The sequence below is a fragment of the Merops nubicus genome, unplaced genomic scaffold (genome assembly GCF_000691845.1).
Source record: "Merops nubicus isolate BGI_N331 unplaced genomic scaffold, ASM69184v1 scaffold24008, whole genome shotgun sequence".
Classification (NCBI taxonomy): domain Eukaryota; kingdom Metazoa; phylum Chordata; class Aves; order Coraciiformes; family Meropidae; genus Merops; species Merops nubicus.
The window spans coordinates 3,173-27,931 of NW_008625571.1; the positions used below are offsets into that span (position 1 = coordinate 3,173).

Below are 24,759 nucleotides of genomic sequence, written 5' to 3' on the forward strand. Positions count from 1 at the left end.
CCTCAGCTGCTGCTGTGCCATGGATTTAATTGATTTGTGCTAGGTCAGTATCATCCCAGGGCATGTAAACTCTGGGCAATACCCTTTAAGTTGCTTACAGAGGAGCTAATATTGATAGAAGTTAACATGGTAGAAATTAAGTGAAACTTTCACTCTTCATTGTCCTTTTTTTTCCTCTAAAATCTGCCATTGGAAGGGCTATTGCATGGCCAGTTTGTGCCTCTGGAACTGTGGCTGGTGTCCTACAGCATCTGTATTCCTATCAATCTGTCCTTTTTTTTTTTCAGTGTGTCTAGATTTGCACAAGCAAAAAGCCCCTCAGTGCTGACCCTATGCCCTGCCCAAGAGCATCCACCAAACCCAGCAGCTATGTTGGTGGAAGGGGAGCGTGAATCAAATCCATGTCCTGCCAGCGAGCTTTAGGTGGGAGGCAGCAGGGTGGGTGCCACATGGCCACAGAAGGGTGGCTGTTAGGACACGTGGGCTGTTGGGAAGGCTCGTGCATTTCAGCAGTTACTGGGTTTCCTGTTGTGGTTCTCTGTCACCCAGAATGGTCACAGCCTTGAAGAACGTCTTTGCTGCCTGGCCTGGGTTTGAGTGCAGTCGGTGTGTGAGTGCTGCTGTGGAAAAATAATCACTGTGCCGAAACACAGCAGGAGTGTCCTGCCTTGGGGTGTTCTGGGTAGGCTGCCCATAGGTAGGAGAGCAACCCATGCAGTGAGCCAGGGGGTTATCAGTGAGCTGGAAGTTAAAAGTTCATAATTTTTTTTTCTGCAGATCACACAGCATTTGTATTTTATTTCACTGCTGCAGTGTAATTTCCTTGCTCTTGAGACAGATACGGTAAAATTTTCTGTGATGTTTTACATAGGATAAAACAAGCAAAAAACGGTCTCCTGTTTTGGTACTATGTTCAGTGCCTTGATGTTCTTGAAATATAAATTCATACTGATGAAATTCAGAAAACACTATACATGATAACATTTAAACGTCTGACTTACCTTGCTAGACCCATTTTTTTCCTTTAAAATGTTTTTTTTGCCTTTTCTTTTTCTCTTTTTTTTTTTTCCAAACAGGAAGAGAAAATTCATTCAAGAGAGACTCTTCTTCATGTAAGTGTTATTTATACTTGTTTATGAAATTGCAAAAGGGTTCTAAAGCTCATTAAAACATTCAAATACTGAACATTTACCATCTGTTTATAGTACAGAGCATGTAAAAATAGGCTGTAGTTATACAGTAATAATGCTCAGCAACTGTTACCTTGAATCTGTCTGTGCAGTTCTTCTGTGCATATCACTGCAGAATTTAGAAACCATTGCAAAGCACTTTGGAGGCATTTAAGCAGCATGCCCATAAATTTGGTGTGTAAATCCTGGAGGGATAATGTTAAAGTGATTTGCCTGAAGCAGAGGAGACCCATAAGTGAGAGCTCGTTTTAACACCCCAGAGTCCTTGATTCCTAAACCCTGTGACAAGAGTCGGCTTCTCTGCCTTGGATCCTGCAAAATCCAAGTTCTGCCTGTAGAGCCGTTTGTTTGCGTGCATGTGTCCTCGTGTGTGCATGTGTACTTGTGGGGAGGTGAGAGGGTGTATGTGAGTACTTGGCCTCAAATAGCCTGCAGGTATTTCAGGCCTTTTTCTACAAGCTATGGTGATACCCATTAAAATAAGTATTAGATGCCACCAGCAATTGGTGAATACTGTTGCAAATGTTTTGTGAAAGCATTTGGCTCCAGACTGAGTGCTTGGTCTGGGTGACCCTGGTACAGTATTCTTCATGGAACCAAGAAAGCTGCATGTCATAAAAACACAAGTTGTTTTGTTTTTTTTTTTCCACACCACCCAAGTGACCTGGTTTGCTTGCAGATCTCAGATTTGAAAACTCGAGTAGTATAGAAAGCTCTGCTCTGGTATCTCTTCTTAGTAGATAAATCTGAATAAATGTTTTAAGGGGCCGCAGAGATGAAGACTCTTACTGCCTCAGTGCAAGATCAGCTTAGCAAGGAAAATGACTGCATTGTTCCCAATGCAGGGCCTGCTTTGCATAACTTCCAAGCATGTTCTGTGTCCAGTGGCATGGCAAGCCCACGAGCACTCACCTCAGGCTGATCTCCCATAGGTCAACTTTGGTTTTTTTTTTTTTAAATAACATATATCTCAGAATTGCAGCACTCCATTATGCTTGCGTAGCAACTGCTGGTTAATATGTAGCAAAACGCCGTGTGGTAACAAATGTTTTTTTGCTATTGTTGAGCTGGAATGTTAGTTCAGCTTCTAGATAAAAGTGGCTTGTGCAAGGCACCCTGGTAGACCATGATTTCTGTGGCTTGTATTGTAGTTCTTGTAGGCAACCGTGTTCTGCTCTTCCTCTCCCCTGTGCTTCCCTTCATCTTCTACGTGAGTGGGGGGTAGGCTTAGGTAAAGGCAAGGAGCTGGCAGCCCTTCATATCCAAAAAAGCACCAGTGAGGGGTTTAAGCTTGTTTCTAGTCAAGCATCTGTTGAAAACACTCCTTATTCTGTCTGTGTTTCTAGCAAGAACGTTGTGAGACACTTTATTTAATAGCTTTAAACCACAAGTGTTCTTTGGCTGGTTTTATGGATATCATAAGACAATCTTTAAAAAAAAAAAAAAAGCCAGTAGTAGGTGAAGGATATCCAAGAAAGACTTAAAGAACTGTCCTTCCCTGCAGCTGGAATACTAGCTTATGCTAGCTTAGGAGTATCTTGTATCTTTGAGAAGGTACATCCTCAGTTTTTAAAATGTAACAGGGAAGCAGAAATTCCAGAGGGCTTTTGATGATGACATTTTCAACATTTGTAGCTCATTATTATTTCATTCGAGCGTAGGAAATTCAAATCTCTTGAAAAGCCTGTGAAGCACATGATTCCCAGGGATTTTAAATGGGAAATATTGCAACAAAGCCATCTTTAAGGGAAGAAGCTCCCAAATAGAGAAGAACCTAAACAGATTAACCCTACAGTAGTGACTGTATGGTGTCTAGGAACTGCATAATAACCATGTAGTGCAGATCTTAAGAATTTTGTGTGGAGATTTCAGTATCACAGACACATAACTGGGAGCTTCCTAGGTCTAATAGATACCCTGGAATGAATGAGTAATGAAAAGTTTGTGGTGCAGAGGCCATTTGCAGTACAGCCTTCCATCACCTGCTGTGGCTTTTCAACAGCTAACAGCAAGCTTTGAGCATCAGAGCCTCTCTCTTCTGGTTCTGTGCATGAAAAAGACCTTGACTCAATAACTATTTGTGCCTGTCTGTGCATTGGCTCCCCTTGGCTTCTTCAACTGTGTGAGTTTCCAAAAGAGAGTTAAAATCCGGGGGTGGGAATGATGAAGCTTTAGTGAAGTAGCAGGATCGTGAAGCATCCAGGACAGGGACCTCTCACAGGCCCTGTTCAGGAGGGGTTGACACCCGTAGCAGTGAATGCTCAGTGGGGATTAACCCCTCAGGACTGTGACGTGGACCAGTCACCATGACAGGAGGTGACCATTTTGAGGAAGGACTCTGTGACAGTAACCAGCCATTTGTAGTTGTAATGATAAGAAAGGTACCGTCTTATTGTAGTCACTTTGCGACAAATACTACCACAATTCATTACTTTCCATCAGTGCCTCATCCTATGGAGGAATCACCACTGCCCATCTACATTGAGGAGGGGACAGAAGTCCCGATTGGTGAGTGCAGTTGGGACGGGATCTGTTTAAGGGGGGGTGTAACGGTACTTGGGGTTTATATTCCTCACGTTTGTGTGTGCCCATTTGTCATTGAAAACTGTAAGGTTTGTTGCAAATGTTATGGGATTTTTATTTTATTTTATTAATGCCAGTGTATTTTAGAGCTCCTGAGGATTGTTAAATACTGCTAGTATTGGTTTTCAGCTAATCGTAAATCAAAGTACATCATTTATTCAGTGACACTGAAAGCTTCCGTGCAGGATCTCTTGACACGAGGCTGGGGAAGACCATGAGCATCAGAGAAGGTAGTTTCCACTTCAGCCTTTGACCTCAGTGTTGAGATGCTCAGAATAATCTGCCAGCTGGGTCAGCAGTTTTTGTCTTGCTGACACTGTCCTGCCTGGCACCCAGCAGATTCGTGGTGCACACACCACTGAATAACCAGAAGAGAGTTAGAAGGTCTGCTGTTACCTGCACTGCACATCAGGGTGCTGCAGCCCCATTTCAGAGCTCTAGTGGGGTTGTATTGTCTCCACATGGATATACAGGGTTGGGAGTGGTGGTGGTAAGTGTAGGCACAGGCTTTCACATAACCCATAAAGGAAGAGATTAAAGTATCAGTAAGTTGGGCTGTGATGATCTCTTTGGACTGCAGAAAGCTGTAACTGCAGCACTTCCCAGAGCCCCTTCCGTATGCAGCCTGTTCTCGGTTGCGTACTCCATGTGGTGCTTTGGCTACCACCTTGGGAGTCTGCCCTGTTTGAGTAGATGTGTCTCTTCAAATGTTTTTTTCTTATTATACATCCTGAATTTTTCTGTTCCTAAATTCAATCAATTTCTTCTTGTCCTACTATCTTTTGAGCTAGATTAATTACCTTCCTCTACACACAGTACCTTGAAGGTATTTGTAGCTGGATCTCAGCCCAGGAGTCTTCGCATTTATAGACCATATTAATTTAGCTCCCTTACTCTCTCCTTAGATCATTTTTATTGTCCTTATTTGTATTTCCTTTAATTTTTCTACCTCCTTTCTAATCTGTGGAGACTTGAACAGCTCATACTATAGCCACTGTGATTGTTTTGACATAGCATTATGCTTTATATTTCCATATCATCCCTTCATGTGTACACATCCAGAAATAGCTTAGCTTTTGACCCTTCTGCATCACTCAGTAGCATGACACAGAGGAATTCTATTACCTGCAGTCACCATTAAGTCTTTTGTGCATTCATGGCTTTGCGGGTAGCTGCTCCTCTGGCAGTGTCTCTGCTCTCCTGAGACATAGGGCTTTATACTTCCCAGAACTAAATCCCCATCCCATTGCATCCCACTTACTTACTTTATCCAGGAATCATTTGTGACAGTATGCCTATGTATTTATATTAATTCCTTGGGATTTTAAAAGTTACATAGAGGTTGCTACTGTTTTATCACATACAGACCAAAGAAGTACTTAAAATTTTATATTTTGATACCTATTACAACTGTCTTCCCCATGTTACTCCAGACTCCTTTCCCATCTCCATCATACTTGTTTGCACACCTTCCTAACTTTTCCTTCCTCTAGTTATGAAAGTTCATAATGCAAAAACTGACATGTTTAGCCTTCTCCTTGTCTTCATTTTGTACCTTTTCTTGTTGTACAGTTAGTATGTTGCTGCTGTATCCCTTCTATGCATAGCACAATGTGGTCTTTCCCAGATCATCTTTTCCTCACCTTTTCTGTCAGCTGAACATCTACTCGACATCATTCCTCTCTTGTAGAACCACTAAGGCTAAGTTCTATCATGACCCTTGGTACTTCATCTTTCCAACTGCTCTGAGGAAACCTGTACTGCCAGGATGGTGGCACCCACACCAAAAAAAATACTGTAAGGCTGATGAACCACAAAAGAGACCAAACAACGATAACAAGAAACCCTATGAGTGAAAAGCTTTTTAGAGGATATTTGTTCGGTGCTGTCATGAGGCAGATTTGTTGGATCAGGCTCTGAAATGAAGCAGTAGCTGTGAAATGGCTGAAGAGGGCTGGGTTGGGCATCATGTTTGCTTATTTTAAATAAGCATCTGGACTGTCAATAGAGCAAGCCGTGGTGTAGGGGGAATGAGTGGAAAAAGTAAATGATGTAGAGATGAGAGCAAACCACAAGATCTGAGTTTGGTATTTGAATGCCTGATGTGGGTCATGGCTTTTATAATAGTTGGGTGCAGTATAAATCATCAAGCTAGGAAGCCAGCTGCGAAATTCTGATCTAGGTCTGGGTCTCAGTTTGGGTCATACTTTCTGTTGAGTTTACCGTCATGATCCAGATCCAGGGTGTCCATTTGCACTTGTATAGACCGGAACAGGAATAAAAAGAATCCTGTCTGAGTTTAGGTTGGAGAAGAATAACACAGTGCAGTTGTTAAAACAATTCAGCACAACCATCATTTACTTTTAAAACATTGTTTGGAGAACTTAGATTATTTCCTCATCTAAACCACATTTTGGATAGTATATGGAGCTCATACTGTTCTGGCCCAGGCATGACTGGTGGTGGTAGTTTGCTCTGTAGCTTCTGTATTTATTTTAAAAAATAGAGAAATCAGTAGGTTCTTTCAGAGTCTAGATTCAACAACGCTAATTATTTCAAGCAATTTAAAAAGGAATATAAATCTCACTTGTTTATTACAGCTCCTTCATGAAAACAGCAGCTACAAATAATACCCTGTAATGAAAATCTAGCTAACGCTGTCATGAATTAACCAACAAGAGAATGAGTGTATGGGGTCTGGAAAAAAGCAGCATTTACGTCTCCAGAGTGAGGCTCTTTGTGTTGAGGAGAAGGTAGTTATTACCTAGATGCTTATTTTATCTCCTTGGGTGAAATGGAGAATGACATTTCTGCATAGATGAATATAGTTTTTGGCTGGAAAAAGGTCTGAGCTCTACTTCATTTTTTATGTACTTTTGCACTTTCTCAAGTACATTCCCAAAGGAATTTAGGTAAGTAAGATGCAACAAACGTGTTAATAAATCAAAGGTATTTCTGAGGAGATGGAGAATATTTCATGAGCTCTAGCAAATAATCTATATAATAACAATAAAAGACTGCAGGGCAGACCCTGGCAGTCTTGATTAAGGCACAGTTTCAACTGTCTTCCACACAATTAAACAGTTCAGGAGATTCAAGGCGAGGAAGTAGGGAGAGCAGGTTGTTACTCCCCATTACCATTCATGGTAAGGTCATGGCCATGTTCCCTGAACACCATTTGGAACCTGTTGTGTAGGCACTGAAGAAAACACCTGAAGCCACACAGTCCAACTTTACATTTTTATAAAGCAAAAACCCAGGAACAAAATATTTGTGTTGGCAATCATTGTGTTTGGCCCATCTAGAACACCACTGAGGGAGTAATTGCCTCCTTGGGGATCAGCCTACAGCAACAGAGCTGTAGGCTGAGATGTTTGTTTATGTTTTTCTTTTCATGTGACATTTTGAGACATTAGTGTTGTTTAATACCTGTGAACTTAGCTGCAAAGACATACAAATTCAGGATCTAATTTTCAACTGATTTACTCCAGCTTAGCTTTGTTGATGCCAGCAGCATTGCTATTGCTTTATCATTGTGTAAACAGTATCAAAGTCAGACCCCCTTTACCAGGAATCAGTCCTGCTGACCTTGAAACCCATGGCACTTCTGCTGTAGCTCTGAATCCCTATGTGAGCAAAATGCCAGTGGTCCACTTCGCTCTTACTGATCTGATCCACTTTTGCTGCTGAATAGCACTGGCTTCGGTGGAGTGGTGTCAAACGTATACAAGTGTTAGTTAGACCTTGCCTATGTAGGATTTGTTCCCCTGTTAAATCATCTCAGTATGATGGGAAGCTCCAGTAATACTCTGAAGCCATACCCTCTTGGTGGTACTCACAAGTTACGGTATCTCAAGTTACCCAGGCTCATTGGAGTAACCTTGATTTCAGGAGAAGCCTTTTCTTGTAATCACATATGATTTCTTCTGCTGCTGCTTGATCCCTGCTTTTAAGCATCTCTGATGTTTTATTAATGATAAAAATGGGATTTCCAGCCTACTCCTGTTCTTGGACAGACTCATTGAAAAACAGATGCTTTTTTTTTTTCTCTTAAAATAAGAGATTTAAAGCTCTTTTAAGCAAGGTAAATGTAGGAAATTCACCTTTCCCAGGCAGGGAGAGTTTTTAGCACTTTTATAGAGCCGGTTCTGTGTCTCTGTAGGAGCTTACCTTCCCTCATGAAAGAAGAGAACCATTTCTGCCATATGTGCTTCAGGGCTTGCTCTTTCATGGGGTGCTGGCACACAGAAAGTGTGATTTTTGCCAGCCTCGGAGTGCTTTCTGCAAGGTATTGAGTTCCCTCCTATCCTTTGCAGCCAAAAAGGAGTTGATTGCTCTTGGCATCAGGCAAATCTGGACCCAGAAGACCACAGGTAGTGTTTACCAATTATTTATGTGCTTTCGCATGCCAGAGGCTGTCTGAAGTGATTTCTCTAGCATACAAGGGATTTCAGGTGTTAATGACACTTGCTTGCCACTAAAAACATTATTTTTTAAAAAAAAAAAAATAATACAGTAATAAGCATGACATTTATAGCATTGCCATGGGGAAATTAAAAAAAAAAATAAAAATTAACTACAGTCCAAGTAACTACTAGTTCTTTAGAGCTATTGCAAATGTATGAGTTCTATACCCTGAATGAGCACCATATGCTAATTTATTGTGGCACAGTGAGTCACAGGACACACTGTGGAAAGCAATAATTGCTTGGCATGCATTGTGACATTCAGTAGGGGTTTTTGTTTGGTTTTCTTAAAGGGATATGTTTTTACTCTGACAATAAAATGAATATCATCTGATACGCTGCCACCAGGGACTGTTGCTTATTTTGTAATTAACCTGTAGCTTACCCATTTGTCACTCACCACACACCCCCTCTATATCTTTTCCTTTCCAACTGCTTGTATTGTATGCATGTAGTATCAGAATAGGAAGACTGAGATTCCATTTGGTATCATCATTTTGTGTTAATCCTCTTTTCCATTTTCATCTTCACCTTCTTTCTTTGTCCAATAGGGAAATTCAGATTTACTGTAAGGAAAAAATGTTTACCTTGAGAAGAAGGAAGCAGTGGGACAGGTTGCTCAGAGACTGTACAATCTCCACTCTTGGAGGTTTTAGAGATTGACCAGATAAGGCCATCAGCAACCCAGACTGATTTGGATGGTGGCCCTTCTTTGAGCAAAAGACTGGGATAAGAGACCTCCACAAGTCCCTTCTAAACTAAATTATTTAATGTTTCTGTTTAATACCCAGTTCCCATTCTGATTCAGCCATTGTGCTGCATGTGTCATTAACTCCTCACGCCGCACTGGAGTCCCTGTTAATCGTACCAGCATAGAACAGGAGTGACCTCCTGAAGGTCAGTGAAGTTACAGTGGTTTTACTCATGTGGGATCAAAATCAAGATGTAAATGGTAACCTCAGATGAGATTAGCAGGTGAAATTTGGGTATCTCTGATAGCAGGTGGAATTTTTACTAGGATTTCTCTTGAGATCTCTTCAAATCTTAATTAAGTCCCAACAGAAGTTATCAAAGAGTTCATAATTTTATCAGGACAATAATTATTTAAAAAGTGAAGATCACCTTTTTTCCCTTTTAGTCACAAATCCCATTCTCCACCAGCCTTGAAGAGAGCTTTGGGGTATTTAGGATTCAGCAAGTCACCAAGTGCCCTTGCTCTGCCATTATGTGCTGGTTTCCTCATGTGGCAGTAACCATGTAGGGGAGTTAATTCTTCACAGAGCATCTGCTCCTCAGTTAAACGCCTTCCCAGCCCTGCAGCTGTCAGCCAAAGAGCTCTGGACATGCAGAAGAGTGTCTTTAAACTCCATAGGGTAGCAAGTTTTCATGGCTTCTTCCATATGCTAGCCAAAAATCACCCTTTGTAAGAATAATGTTATTTTATTTCTGCCAAAAGAGAGCAAAGCCGTGCTGAGATTCACCATATCAATGTAGGGAATTTTTAACAGTCATCTAGAATTATGAAACTCCCTGTTGCTAGGAAAAAGAAATATGGGAAGTATTTTATAGGGTTGCTCTTTCAAGTCTGCCAAGATAAGGTGATTTTTCTCCATATCTCTCCTTTATCAACAAGAAGTATATTCCATATGCAAACACCTTATTTCCTTTCAGGATCTGTCAAAAGCAAAGTTTACAAATGGGGCTGCTAGGATTGATTGAGGAAAGACTAAATATGAACAACCAAAAGCCTTTGTTGTCCCTTTTTATGCAAGGCAGGATTTTAAACTCAAGACGTAACAGGACATGTTTGCTTTCAGGTACTTTTTGGGGAGATTGCTGGCCTCCCTCTTCTGTAACTGTGTCAATTCTCTGTCCTCATACAGATCCTCCTTAAATGGTATAGGTGTTCACTCTTTCAAATGTGAAAAAGGTGTTGTCCCATGTAGAGGGAATAGAGTAGAAGAAGACACTGTTGCTTAGTAGGTTTGAAGGTTTCTTCTCCTCCACTCTTCAGCATACAAGTTATAGGTTACAACTCAAATTTAATAGATAATATTCACATGAGGAATTTAAAGCAATACACCTGAGCTTGGTTTCTCCTTCTGCAAAACTATCAAAAGTTCATGTAGGTCTTGTACATGTCACTTCCTTACAAAAATCCAGAAAAGTAAACCAAAGGAAGTTCTCTCGCTTTCTACCATTAGTTTAGATAGGGAGTGTTTTTATGGCTATCTTAGCTGTTTGTCATGTACACATCGTTTATGGTGGAACTGCAAACAGTTTCCCACCTGTCTGTTATTCTCTTTTGCACATGGAAAAAAAAAAAAAATGTAGTCGTGATGAGAACAGCTTTGGCTATTAAAAGTTAATGTGCCACAGTGGTATCTAGTGCAAGCATGTTCGCTTAGATGAAATTGCACTAAGAAAGATCCTCAACTGTTCAACTTTATGAACTGTGTCTCTGAACTGGTCAACAGGACTAGGTTAAGTTTACAGTAGTCAAGCTGGGACTATAAAAGCAACCTGCAATGAAAACCATCAGCTGGTGTTTGTTTGAAAAGATAAGAGATGGCGAAAAAATATTCACGCCGTTCACCTATTGTCATGGTGTATTTGGGGATGCTTACCTGCAAAAGCCAACAGCAAAGCTTGTGGGATTGACACTGGTATAAAGGTAGGACTGTGGATATTTGTTTCATGTATTGGAGTCAGCCTTGCTCTTAAGAAATTCCCTTCAGAGGCAGCAATTCCAGGGTGAATTCGGTGGGGCTTTTGTCCAAGTAGTGTGTGGCATCAGGGTTCTGTTTGTGCTTGGCGTGTGTGCTCTGCACTTCGCAGACCGTGGTATGCACAAGTGGTTTATGTGTTAGTTTCCTTGGAGAAGGGAAGTATTTGTTCTAGAGTTATTTGGTTTTCATATCTCTTGAAGTGAAAACAAGCACAGCTCCCTCTGTATGGAAGATGATATCAGGTCTATGGCAAAAGTGAACTGAAAATACACCTTTGATTGGGAATTGGCCTGAGTCATGTGATACTTAAAAGCATATTGGTTTAGTGGTCCATACCAAAGGTTTTAATTCCAACTCAGACCTTCAAATCGGATGAGTAATGTTCACAAATTTTCGCAAGTAAAAACTTCACAAAATTTTGATCAAATAATGCCCTAAATATGCCTTTAGGCCATAGCGGTACTCCTTCTGAAGTGCTCTCCGGGAGCATGGCGAGTGGCTCTGGCCAGCCCTGGGAGCTCAGAGGACAGAGCTGCAGCTGGAGAGCAAGCCAAGGCTGCTTCAGGATTAAACAAAGCATGCCAGTGTCCAGCCGTGCAAGCCAGCACCTGGCACCAGCTGCACAAAAGCAAATAAATACCGTAGTGTCTACACAGCGTCGCTTTTCTTGGGGGGTGTGAAAGTCTGCCGTTCACCGACCTGTTTTGCAAAGTTGTGAGCTTGAGCTTGTTCATCAACTTTGCCACTTCTTCTTTTAGCATATCCTCTGCAGAAACCCCCACGCTGTTTTACTCTGCGGTATCAGGAGTTTCGATTTCATTTCCTGTGTGAAACTTCATAGGCTTCAGGTTTCTGTTCCTTTTTTTTTTTTTTTTTTTTCCTGAAGGAAAGAAAACAACAGTAAATTAAAACTCAGGGTGCTTAGGAAATCCCTGATGGCTGGAAGCCTGTGAGCTGTGGTGCCCTGGCTGAGCCCCACAGTCACCTGAGTACCGTGGTTCAGCAGCAAGGGTTGTTGCTCGCATTAGTTCCACCTCTTAAAAGCCTACAGCTCATTTCCATCACTGAATCGTATTTTTCTTGATAATTGCTGCCAGCATGGAAGAGAAGTCAAGACTGAAATCAAAAGTAACTCACTCTTATCGCTAAGTTTTAGAGCTCATGCCTCTGTCCTCAGGGCTTCATAACCTTCTCGGACTTTATAGCCCTGTAATGGGGTAACACTGCTGACCGTGTGTGTAATAGCTGTTTTCCTAGTACAAGTTAGCTGGCCTTTTTCCACCCCGGTGCTGTGTTGCACAACTCTTCCTCTGTTAATGTGTTCTAGAAAAAAAAAAAAATCAGGTGTTATGCAGATAGGGCAAAGGAACAAAAAAGAAGAAAGGATTGTTCTCCTGCACCAAAGTTGTTGGGATCTAGATTTGTGGGAATAAGATACTATATGACATGTTTAAACAGCTGCCACAGGTGGGCTAGAAATCTGTCCTCAGTTATTGTTTAAATTCAGATGAACGGATATAAGCAATAGAAACACAACTCTGTCTTTATGTGGAGGTGGTCCTAGGCAGGTATGGCAACAGCCTGGTTGCAAAGCTGATCAAAGCCATTAGTGGTTATGTCAAACTTTGCTTGTTTTTCCAAAAACATGTGATCTTCTGTATCTGTTTTTTTCTTGGCTAGAAAACATACAGAAAAAGTCTAGTAATCTTCAATTACAAGAAAGCCCTGAACACTAGCATTGGTCAATTCAGTGTATGTAAGGCTAAATTTAGATTTAGTTGAAAAAACAGGTGAGAGTGGAATGATTTATCCCCAAATAAAGACGTTTTATTGCACATTTGTTTCACTAAATGGCTGCTTGATTGCTTCTCTTCTGTGCAGGGGAGAAGTGTTGGCTGCTGCAGCACAGAGGTTGCTGTCTGACACTGTGTGCTCTAGGTGCACACAGCAGCAGTATGGTATTATTCACGTGCCAAAAAAACAATGGGCACAGTGCACACCACTGACTACTCAAGTCCATGAGCTTTGTGGGCTTTAAGGGCATTTGCCTTTCATAGCAGGATAAGAAACATCGCTTATAGATTTTGATGTGGCTTATTTGTGGCAGTAGAACCAGTTTAGTTGACACCAAGACTTACTGGAGAATTACAATCCACTCAACAGCAGACCATCAGAATCAAAACCAAAATATGAAAATACTTGTTCATTTGGTCAAAAGATGTATAACTGCAGGATGCAAGGTGGTTGAAGAGTCAAGGACACGCACAGCTTGTCAAATCTTCTTTGACAATGCCCATCTCACTTGGAAAGCCATCACCTTGCCATGCCAGTTGGATATATTTCTGCATTTTAAGGGCTCTGTCTTAAAGACGAGGGCCTCGAGAGGTGGTGTCACCCAGTGAATTAATATTTTTTCATTTTCACAAAGGGAGAGCTGGTACAGCAGAGGGAATGTGCAGGGAAGGCAGCAGGGAGCTGGTGCTTCCTTCCAGCCTATTGACAGTCGGGAGGCTGTTAGCTGGCACACCCAGAGGCATTAAATTAGGTCAGCCGCTGGCTTCACGTGAACAAAATCAGGTGTGAACTAGATGTTATCCCACACATCATTGCCAGTACAGTGTACAAGGGACAAGCAGTTTCCCTTCATTCCCCTTGCCTTTGCCAGCCCTTGCCTTCTCTCCTTCCCTGTCGTCCTCTTTGAGCTTCTTTCTCTGAGGGGAGGGCGGAGCAGGAGGACTGTGGCTCTCTGGTGCAGGGAGCTTGGTTTCTCGCTGGGATACGGAGGCATTGTGCCCACAAAGGGTTTCAGCAGGTCCGAGTCCTAACCAGTGTGACTCAGTCCTCGGCCACACTGCATCCCATGCTCTTCCTCACTGCTGGCTGCAGGGGTCAGGGCTGCCCTGGGCTATCTCCCTGGGCAGTTGGGCTCCACCCTCTGAGGCTGGGTAGCATCAGCTTTGCTTCAGCCCCTCTTTTGGGTCAGAGTCATGTTCCCTCTGAAACCTATTGGCGTTTGTGAGTATTTGCTCTCCTCCTTTCCACCCCACACAACAGGAAAGGAGTTTTTAATGTCCTTCTGTTCTGGGTTCAGTTGTAACTGCTTTCTTCTTTCACATAAATAAGTATAAATGAGCATCTAGAGTATTGTGTGACTGCAGATTTTCTGCTGCTGAAACCTGAGCAAAGATGTCAGAATTTTATAACAGCTCTGTGCTGTGACACGGTATCTACTTGAAGCATTTGAAGAGCATGAATAGAAGCACCAACAAGAAAAAAGCATGTGGGGAAAAAAAGCTACCTTTTGTCCAGATCACAACTGATGAAAAAGGAATTGCATTAAGCCCTGGGCCTTCCTTTCAGAATAGACATCAGCTTTATAAAGGAGCACATTTTGCTCCTAGAAAATTTTCAGTAGCAGATATTCTAGTCAATCTTAGAAGACTAAAAAATGTGTCAGAGTGAAAGGAAACAGTGAAGACATGAGAAGGTGAAAGTCTGAGGGAAAACCGATAAAGAATAAAGGACTAATGGAGAGATGTTTAAATAACCACCCATAGCCAGGGAGAAGTAAATGAAAAAAGAGGAGTCCATTAAAGACAAAGAACAGTGAAATGTAGTTCAGGGAATTTTTAGAGGCATTTTTAAGGAGAAAAGCAATGTGTGCAATAGAGGGAGTGGTATTGTTTTTTGGAAAACCTACGTATCTTGTTCAGTGAAGCAGAAAGAACTTGGATATGAGTTAAGAATGATAAGTGAAGTCAGGTGCTTTTTGGATAGTGGTGTGGCCTCGAGGGCTACCAAACATAAAGGCTTTTTCTTCGGCAGATCAGAAAAACTTGCACTAAAGCCCTAAGTTTGATCAAGGGGCTATTTATTTTAATCATGTATTGATTGGCTTAACCATACTGCTCCAGGAGGGAGGGAAAGCTGTCAACATCAAGAATTACAGCTTTCAAAGTTCCAAGTAATCCTAGGAAGTGAGCCAAACATAATAAATGCAGTTTTATTCAGGACCTGATCCCACTGCTGTTGAAATCAATAACAGCTTTTCCATTGCTCTCAATGAGCATGAAAGCTGCTTATTTGAAGATCAGCTCTGATCCAGCAATCAGGGCATCTAATTTTGAAACATTCATGAATATGAATATGAAATAATAATAATTTAAAAAATAGTCAACCCAGAAATAGATTGGCAGATCCAGGAAAGCTGAATATTTTAAGGGAGGTCGACTTCAATTTCCAAGGTATAAAAGAAAAAATGGGTGAAAAGAAAGAGAGATTGTAAAAGAGGCAGTGAGCTTAACAAGGGTTAGAAGAATTAATCATAATGTGATAAACAGATGTCTTTCAAAAGCCATTTGGACAGAACAGGAGGAGAGAGCACTAAGAAGCTCAAGACATACAGTCTGCACAGGCTGAACTTAGTAGAAGAGGGTGCTTGAGAGCAAAAGTAGTGGTGGTACACATCACATTGCAAAAATAGTCCATAAAATCAGTACAGCCATAGAGTCATTCCTCAGGCAGCATTCCCATCAAGGTCAGTGGCACTCTTGAGTATGTACTTAGCTTTTAGTTTTCTATTGGAAGAAGAAACTAGAAAACAAATGTTCATTTACGATTCTAGTCACCAATTCAGTATGTTGAATCCCTAATCAAAGTTTATGTTCATTGACCAAAAAAGAAGTGACTCCTTTGCTGTGGTTTCTGATCTCCAGATGCAAGACAGGGCTTGCTTTTTAGCGTGCGTAAATATTTACAAATACATATCTGCCTGTACAGGCAGACTTGGATTTTCATGTTTTCATGAGCATTTGGAAAAACATTGTTTTGATGACTTGGTTTTTAAAGTTTATTAAGCAAAGAGGCATCTATCATGAATTTGTCCTCAGGGCTCCTCCTGGAAGGTGTTACCCTGCCTTGGTTGCCTATCTCTGGCTATGAGAACTTTGGAGCAGATCATTACTCTAATCCCAAAGCAGAAATTGCACAGTGTATTTTCAGATGTGTAATCCATGGGTTGTCTGTCAAGAAAAGTTAGTGGTTCAGAAGTAATGTGAGTTGTGTCTGTTCTGACAACCAGCAGGTCCTCTCCACACTGGCGGCCTTCCCTCATCTGCATCTCTCATCGTCTGATCCCCCTGCCCAGTGCCTTTCCCTTCCCGTAGCTCTCATTTTTTGCATGTTATGAAGGATTACGTTTCTATGCCAGTATTTTTGAAAGGGTACAGGTTATCTGAGGTGCAGGCTGGACATGAGAAGATAGAGTAGGTGAGCACAGTAAATGGCCCAAGCCAGGCTGGCTGCGAGAGTGTTCTGCTTATGGCTAATCTGGTGGTATTTTCAGCTGTGCACCAAACACAGTCACAGAGGGCAGCAAGAGAGCTTGGGTCATCGCAAGGGTACTTCACGTGAGGAAGTCTGAGAAACAAGTGCAAGGGACAGGTATGTGATTCTCCTGCAGAAGCAGAGGAGCCCTTGAGGTGCTCCTGGCCACAGGGAGCAGATGCTTCAGAAGCACAAAGCGCCTGTGCTTTCTCCCTTGTTCTATTTTTCCACATTTTACCAGCATCAGTTTGACAACTGATAACTTCATCCTCAATTAATTAGGGTTTGTACCAGTGTATGTGAGGGCAGATCCTGAGCCTGGCCCAGTCTGGATCCTTTCTCCTCTTGCTTTTGGGCCACGCTCTAGCGGTTTGGCTGGACTCAGCCTAGCAGCACACTGTAAATGGCTGGCTTGACTGCTGCTTTTTGTTTATCCATATTAAGTTCATCAGATGAAGCCAGAGCTTCCTGGGGCCATCCGAAGCTTCCTGGAGGGGTACTCTCACAGACAGATGTGGCTCCTGGAAGGCAGACGTGTGTCTCTGAGAGGCAGACATATGCCTCAGACTCAGATCTCTCCTTTTGGACTCTGTGGTTGTAAGAGCCTTTTCTTACAATATATTTCCTTGGGGGAATCAGATGGACTTAGATCTCTGATACCATCCCTACTAAGTGATACAGTAAAAATAACCTATTATTCTCTGGTTCTGACCTGGGCGGTGACAACATATTGTTTCAGCATCTCTGTCAGACTATTTCCCTTAAGAGCCATTTTAACCTCACCCAGTGGGACATAACTAAAGGAAATGAAACTCCAACCCCATTAAGGAAAAAGACAATGCCTTTCACTAAACAAACTTGATTTTCTTGGCTTTTCTTCGCCAAGGAGAATCGCCCGTACCCCCCACCCTTGCAGCCTTTGTGGACAGTTCCTGTAATTGGGAATGGCTGGGTGGACACCAGTGGTTGGCAGCAAAGGGGGATAAATCCGACATCCCTTGAACGTGACACGGGCTGGGAGCACAGTCCCAGGTGGCCTCTTAGCGTCAATTCCTATGGTACTGCTCAATGGTACGTGCCTGCCAGCCACAGCTGCTGGCCCTCAAAACACAATCAGGGCTTCAGCAAGACTAGATAAGAGATACACAGTAAAACTGGGCTGTTACTGATTTTGTGTGGATGTTGGGTGGGTATTGTACCATCCCCCACTAGTGAGAGCTGGTAGCTTGCCACAGAGCTGTGGTGGTCTGTCTCCTGGCACCCACCGCTGAAACAGCCACCCCAAAAGTGAGTGTGACCTTGAGGATTTGTCATTTGTGGGCTAAGGGAAAGATCACAATCCATCTTCACACTCCAGCTAAGGCTGAAACAAATTTTATGCTCAGTAATTAGGTTTTCAAGCATGGCCATTAACTTGGGGTGTTTTAAGACAAATTAGAAATCCCTTTTTAAAATGCAGTCCCACACAGTTACGAAGCAGGAGTCTGAAAAGGCACCATCTGACACTTTGTGTGTGGGTAATTAGGACAAACCACAGGGTGATCGCCTTGTGCCAGGGAGAGTCAGGGTTTACAGAATGTTAATTGGCCAGGCTTGCGAACTCTGCAAGAACTGAGTAACACCTGGGTTGAGGTAAATCCACAGGCAAGAATATTAGAGCTGGCAGAAAAATAAAGAACCCTGTGTCACAAGGTAAAAGGACATTGCAGAAAATGTCAATCCTGGAAGAATTTTTCATCTTGGAGGTGGCTAATGTCTGTAGGTCCTCCCGGTTTTTTGATGTAAAGGTAGCCCACGTGCCCGGTGTTCTGCTCTGGGATATTTCCAGTATCAGTCCCCACAGGGAGCAGTTAAGCTCCTATTTCAAACCTTAATCCTGAAGGGATCTATAAATCTATATATCTCCATGTCCTGTTAAGCAGGTTTATGACTGTCCCAGCAGTTCACCGAAAAACTGCCAGAAAAACAAGAGCATTTCCTAAACACTGTTGTGAGTTTAAACCACAGCACTCTCTCCTTTGCACACTTTCTTGCTCTGTTGATGAGTGTTTCAATAACCCCTGTGAAGAACAGCTTCCATGAGAGATGATCCAAATGCCCTCCATTCCTCAGCCCAGAATAGCCTGTCGCCTGATGGTTATGACATTCTCCTGCAAGATGAAAGATAGGGACTCAAGCAGCACAAATAGCAGAAGAAAGTGAATTTGAGCTTTCTCCATGCTTGGTTGCTGTTGCAGCGAGCGCTGGACATCAGGCACCGTGTAGGTACCTCTTTGAAGAAAAGCAGTTGTACCCACCATTTTTTCTTTTCTCCCTCAAGAGAGAGCTCCGGGGATGGTGCAGAGTGGTATGGCTTTGGGGCTTGGAGTGAGATGCAGATGTCCCAGGGACACATCCTTGTCCTGCCCTTGTACCCTTGCAGTGGCTGGTGATGATGCATTACCCTGTGATTAGCTTTCTCCTTGTATGAGCTCTCTCTGCTGTTGACCAGGAGATACTGCAATAGCTTGGATCACCTCTGCAGTCCACGGCGGCCTTTTTTTAAAAAAAACAGTAGAAAGTCGTGTTAGTGGTGTGAAGATTAAAGTCCCTTTTTAGATCATGGCCTGATAGGCGACTGCTGTCACGATACCTGCTTTTCAAAGGCCACCAGTATGTCAGTGGGGTGACTATCGAGCCGCTGTAGCTTGTGAACATCTTAGCCTTCTGAAACTTTCCGCGGTGGATGGAAAGATTTATGGGTACAGTGATGCATATCTATCTCAAAATCATGCCCGGATTAAAAACTTCCTGCAGAGCTAATGTCAACTCAGGTTTCAGGTCACTGCCACAAGCTAAATCAGGTTGGAGATCAAAACCAGCAAGCAGGTATGAGGGAGGCTTGCAGCTATCAAACGGGATAATCTATAGCATGATTTCTTTTTTATGACTCTGCACCCATAATGACATGTACAAGCAGGGAATGGTTGTGGTCTGGAATAAACTTGCTGGTTTGCCTGGTTCTGGTGAAAATTTCACGTGCTTTTCAGTATCAAAACACTATGCAAAAATAACTGGTCAGATCCAGCTGAAGTCACTGGAGTTATGTGGGGAGCGAATTAGCCGCATGTGCCTGAGATCTGAGTTCACATCAAAGCGACAAGTTATTCCTGAATTATTTTCAGTAGGAAATGCTAGATAAAAAGGCACTTCTTAGAGTAATCCTTTCTGTTATTTTTATACAATCTATGATTTTTGAACATAATAAATTATATGTCTAGATTATAAAAGCAGCTATGATTTAATATGCCTTGGGTTTTACATGAGGTAACTCATGCCACTGACTTTTTAATTAACTAAGGAGCCATCATTCTTGGCAAAGTGTTCAATTGCATAGGTGTGTGTATAAGGCAATAATTGAATATAAAGGTTTATTTTTGTCCCTTTATTGATCTCAAGGGAAAACAGCAGGCTTATTAAAATGGAATAAACTGAAGAGATTCCTTCAGTTCCTGCAGGTTGATTAGAACAAATGACTTTCCATTCCAGTTTTTATGAATGTATAGTTTTCAGAAAGCTTTATGCTACTTCAGGGAAATGAAATTGCAGGCAATAAATGATAGAGGATAGTTCAGGTTATTGGGAAATAGAGATGTGGATTTTATCTGGAAAGGTGGAATTTACTATTCTGCTGTATTTTGCTTAAATGTTTGAGAAAGAATCGGATGCAGTGATTTGTACCTTATTGTGGGCATGGAAGCAGCACGAGATATTTGCTCAATGACACCACTTGCTGATGCAGTGTGCAGTCTTCATATTCCTTTTGTCTGCAGCCAGCAGGTGGGCAGTGGTGTCAAACCTTTGCCGTGCCCTACGTTGCATTGGCCGCAAAGAGGTGACCACAGAGTCCAGGGCTGGTTTGTCTCTCCTGGCAGGGAAAGCAACAGAGGTATCTCTGCTGTTATCTCAGCTTGATAAACAGCACCGTTTTTTTATGAAAGGAGTCTGGTTAAACAGTTCTTGCAGTGTTAGAGAGCTCTACCAGTAAAGGCTGTTTAATAAACCCAGGGTTCTTCTTTTTTTCTGTGTAGAAAGCAGAAATATGGCAACAAAGGAAAAGCTGCAGTGCTTGAAAGATTTCCACAAGGACATCCTCAAACCTTCCCCCGGCAAGAGCCCGGGGACACGGCCTGAGGACGAGGCCGAAGGGAAGCCGCCCCAGCGGGAGAAGTGGGCGAGCAAGATTGACTTTCTGCTCTCGGTGGCTGGGGGATTCATTGGCTTGGGCAACGTCTGGCGGTTCCCGTATCTCTGCTACAAAAACGGCGGAGGTGAGTCCTCCTGTGTTCTGTGTTCCACCCCTGCGAGTCCATCGGGCCGCGTTGCGCCTGCTGTTTTCAGTGCCTGGTGAAAAAGAATGGTCACACATCTGTCTTCTGCCTTCACCATCCTATAGAGGAGATTGGTTTATTACTTGTTAGTTTTTGTTAAAATTTAATTCAGGGAAAACAATAGCATTTTTAAATTTTATACTACTGAACCTTTTCTGCCCTTTTACTTCTGCTTCAGTTGAGACTTGAGTTGTAACCAAAAGGTGTGCTATTAATATAGACCAGTAAGATTTCAGACCGGTGGATTTCAGAATAAGAGCATTCTGAGCCGTGTGAAAGTGTTGTGTGCCTAACCTTATTGTTATTGAAGTTTTTCACTTTAAAAAGGTAAGCAAATGCCCTTTCCAGCTGTGTATACCTGTTCATCTTGCAGAGAATATGAGCAAAATAACCCAGAATAAGATTATTGTATACTGATATTAAAGTGTTTAATGTTTCTTTGTTTATATGTGCCTCTTACCACTTTTTAGACAATCTTGTGTAAGTTCACTCACTTAATCTCAATCTTTTACTATTATATTTTCCAAACAGGTGCATTTCTTATACCTTACTTCATTTTCCTGTTTGGGGGAGGTCTTCCCGTGTTTTTCCTGGAGGTGGTGCTAGGACAGTATACCTCTGAAGGTGGAATTACATGCTGGGAAAAGATCTGCCCTATTTTCACTGGTTAGTACATCTTGTTGTGCTTTACTGCTTAAAGACACCTCTAAACCATGTTCAACAACACTATTCCCATTAATTCCCACTGTCCATTAATTCAGCTATTTGCTGTAGTAATTGAGGGTATAATATTGGTTCCTGGAAAGGCAGAAGTCAGAGAGTCTGAAAGGCAAAGTAAGGTATTGATTTTGATGCTATCATCTTGTTAACTGGCAGAACTGCCAATAAGCAAGCAAGAAATTGCATATTATTTGCAATTGCACACTTTGTTCACAGTACTGGAAAAAGTGTTGTTTTGGAAGGCTAGAGGGGCTTAGTGAAAGTGAAAGCATCTTCAAAATATTATTCTGATCTGAAAATCAAAATCTGTCTGTCATGTGAAAACTTAACATTGACATCATCGCTCTGTAACTGACAGAGCCAAACCCTGGACAGCATTTTTGGTAGGATTCAGGAACAGGGCTTATCTCAACTGAGCATGTCCTAGCAAACAGGTATGATGTCATTGAAGGGTCTTTGCCTGCAAATGAAGAGTCACTCACCGGAATTATACAAGTGTTGCTCTGGAAGTTAGCTAGAACGAGAAAAGAACGACAGGTTGGAAGAACTACTGAGGATGCCTGTCTTGTCTATAGATTACCCTTAACAGCCAGATAGCAGAGGCAGAATCATTTGGCATAATTCCACTACATGGAGCAGCAGTCTTCAAATCCCATTTGGAAAGAGTGGGCGCTTCACCAGTGACATGTCTCTAGCTCTGCCATCGTTGCTTTTCCAGGCATCTCTCTCCCCTTATGTCATCCTAAGCAGAAGCGAGGGCTTTCTCCATTGCTCATACTCCTACCTAATCCTCAGAATGCTGCCAAAGTTGACGTAATTGTGTTGCATTAGTTCCATTTTTTTCCTCCTCCTCCCACTTTCATGAAGCCTCTTTTTTATTTGAGGAGGAGGAAGGCATATTCCTTGTTTAAGGTGTTTTAAGGTGTTTAAGGTTTTAGTGTGATGCAGTCACCCACGCATCAAAAAACAGAAATTGTAGCTCTAATAGTGTGACAAGCTGTATACCCTGAATGAAATGTACAGTATAAATAGCACTTCCTCTGCTTATTTTCACCTGGCATGTAGATAATCTCTGGTGATGAAGACTTATACTGCAATAAGGTTTGAAACGGTAAAATATGAGGCAGATACCTCAGGGTAACCATCAAAGTGATGTTAAAGGGAACCTCATAGGTATTTCATCCTCTTGTAAGAGGCTGCTGTAAGTTTTTAAAGGAAATCCCTGGTTTTTTTTCCCCTGTTATTCTTAAGCCACAAACTTTGTAAGCTTTTTGGAGCTAAAAGATTTTTAGTAAAGGAAGCTTTTCAGAGTCTTTCAATTTTGTGTCTAAAAACCCAGTGACTGCTTCTGATTTAAGGTGTAGTATAAATCTGCTGGTGGGGCTAAAATGCTGAGCAATACCAGACTCAGGAGAACAGTTGTGCTATTTAATTAAAGCCTTCACTGAAACAGCATTCCACCACCTCCTGAAGTTGTGTAGGACTCACCCTTATCTGCCCATGACCCTGCTTTTGAAAGCAAACAAGGAACGTTTTTTATCATCAAATATTGATAGCAGAGTTAAACATTGATCTAATTAACCATAGCAGCTACAAATATCATGCTTCCCTTGCACAAGTGAAATTGGGGCAGAAATGGCAGCTTTTACATTGATAGCTTTGGAATCTTCCTTTTTAACTTGTTTAAGAACCATCTTTTTTTTTTTTTTGCACATAGGCTGAGCCAAGCCAGTCGATAAGTATGAGTGGTGCAGGGGCTGTCCAGCTGAGCTGCCTTCAAGAAAGCTGCTTGGGGGACAATGTGGTGAGAGTGATGTTGCCCACATAGGTACCTAAGAAATGAGATGGTATAGCTCCTAAGTATGCAAAGCATGATGCCTTGACTTACTTTTACTAAAACTTGAAATAACTGGGTTATTGTTAAATTGGGTAGATGGCCTTCAGGCTTCCCTTCCAGTGTCAGCAAACCATAGCCAGAAACTCAACCCTGAGTGCCCTTGCTAGTCAGAGGTGATGGCAGGTCTGTGCATATGTGTGAATGAGTTGAGTTTCCATCAGCAGTGTGGCAGAGCAGGATGCAAGTCCATGACACAGTGGGAATAGTACCAGCTCCACGAGATCACAAGGCAACCTAGCAATAAGCAGCTGTCACATCTGCACATATTTCTTTTCTCTCCCCTTCTTGCCAGGAATTGGTTATGCTTCCATAGTGATTGTGTCCCTTCTGAACGTGTACTACATTGTCATCCTGGCCTGGGGACTCTACTACCTGTTCCAGTCGTTCCAGAGCGTCCTGCCATGGGCACACTGCCACCAGAAGTGGAACACGCCTACCTGCGTGGAAGACACTCTCAGGAAGAACAAAACGCTGTGGATATCACTGAATGCCACTAATTTCACCTCTCCTGTCACGGAGTTTTGGGAGTAAGTACACCCTCTTTGTGGTGCCTTTGGGGCGCTTTGCTGGCATGCCAGAGGTCTGGCCTGAGATTTTCTGGAAGTCCCACAGGGAATGTTAGATATAGGAAAAGAAAATTGTTCTGGTTAACAGTTGTTTGGTGTTTGCTGCCAGTTCTTGCCCATCCTAAGACAGACTGGTCAGTCTGGGAACAGTGGAGGAAGGCGTTAGATGTGTAACTGCATTCATCCTGGAATGTACAGGGAGCCCTAAAAAGCCAGTGTAATTTCTGTTTTGAAGAAAACACGTTTCCCTCTTGGTTGGGATTCTCTAAATGCAGCATGAGAACAGAAACAAGTCACTTCAGATGCCCTGATAGCGTGGATTTACAATGGAAACAGTGACAAATCACCCCTGTTGCAGTTGCCTTTCCCTCTTCCCCAGCTGTTAGTATTTGCAGTACACTTTGTGAAGCTGTAACACATCTCTTATCAGTCTGACAATGAAGTGAGGCATTGACCTCACCAATAAAGCTGACAGAGGTGGTCAATGTTGTCCTGTACTGTAGGTTTCTCAGGTGATCTTTGGTACATCATTTTTTCTCTGCAGTCTCTAAGGAAATTCTTGTTTTGATAGGTGCCTGGATTTCATCATGTCTAAACTTCTTATTGCCATTTCTCTTTTATTTTTCAAGTTTTAAATTATATTGCATAACCTGATTTCTGAACGAGGATGACCTCAGACATCTGTGTTTTTGTAGGCATCAAAACATAGCAGCAGAAAAAAAAAAACATTAAAGCCAAAGGGTCTAAAAATAGCTTAGGAAGACATATTTTTTCTTGGCTTTCTCAGATGGTCAGTTAAGAACAGAATTAGTTTCTGACCCATCTTGGCTTTTTCAGCACGTTTAAAGTCCAGTTTGGTCCCTGTTCAACTTACACCTACTTCTCTATTTTTAAAAAGAGGAGTCATCTGATA

General features: G+C 42.1%; 1 protein-coding gene across 3 annotated transcripts in view; it reads left to right on the forward strand.

Moving 5' to 3' along the window:
- Nucleotides 1–1,070: 1,070 nt before the first annotated feature.
- Nucleotides 1,071–24,759, forward strand: part of SLC6A6 (solute carrier family 6 (neurotransmitter transporter), member 6) — a 46,912-nt gene continuing 23,223 nt past the window's right edge. The window contains exons 1-5 of one of the 3 annotated variants that reach the window (XM_008945726.1): nucleotides 1,077–1,112; nucleotides 3,633–3,698; nucleotides 20,364–20,603; nucleotides 21,195–21,329; nucleotides 23,573–23,807. In XM_008945726.1, the coding sequence (XP_008943974.1) occupies nucleotides 3,644–3,698; nucleotides 20,364–20,603; nucleotides 21,195–21,329; nucleotides 23,573–23,807 (665 nt within the window). In that variant the 5' untranslated portion in view covers nucleotides 1,077–1,112; nucleotides 3,633–3,643. Of the gene's footprint in view, nucleotides 1,113–3,632; nucleotides 3,699–20,363; nucleotides 20,604–21,194; nucleotides 21,330–23,572; nucleotides 23,808–24,759 lie in introns of those variants that run through there. The other 2 variants (XM_008945728.1, XM_008945727.1) reach the window with 2 other exon arrangements.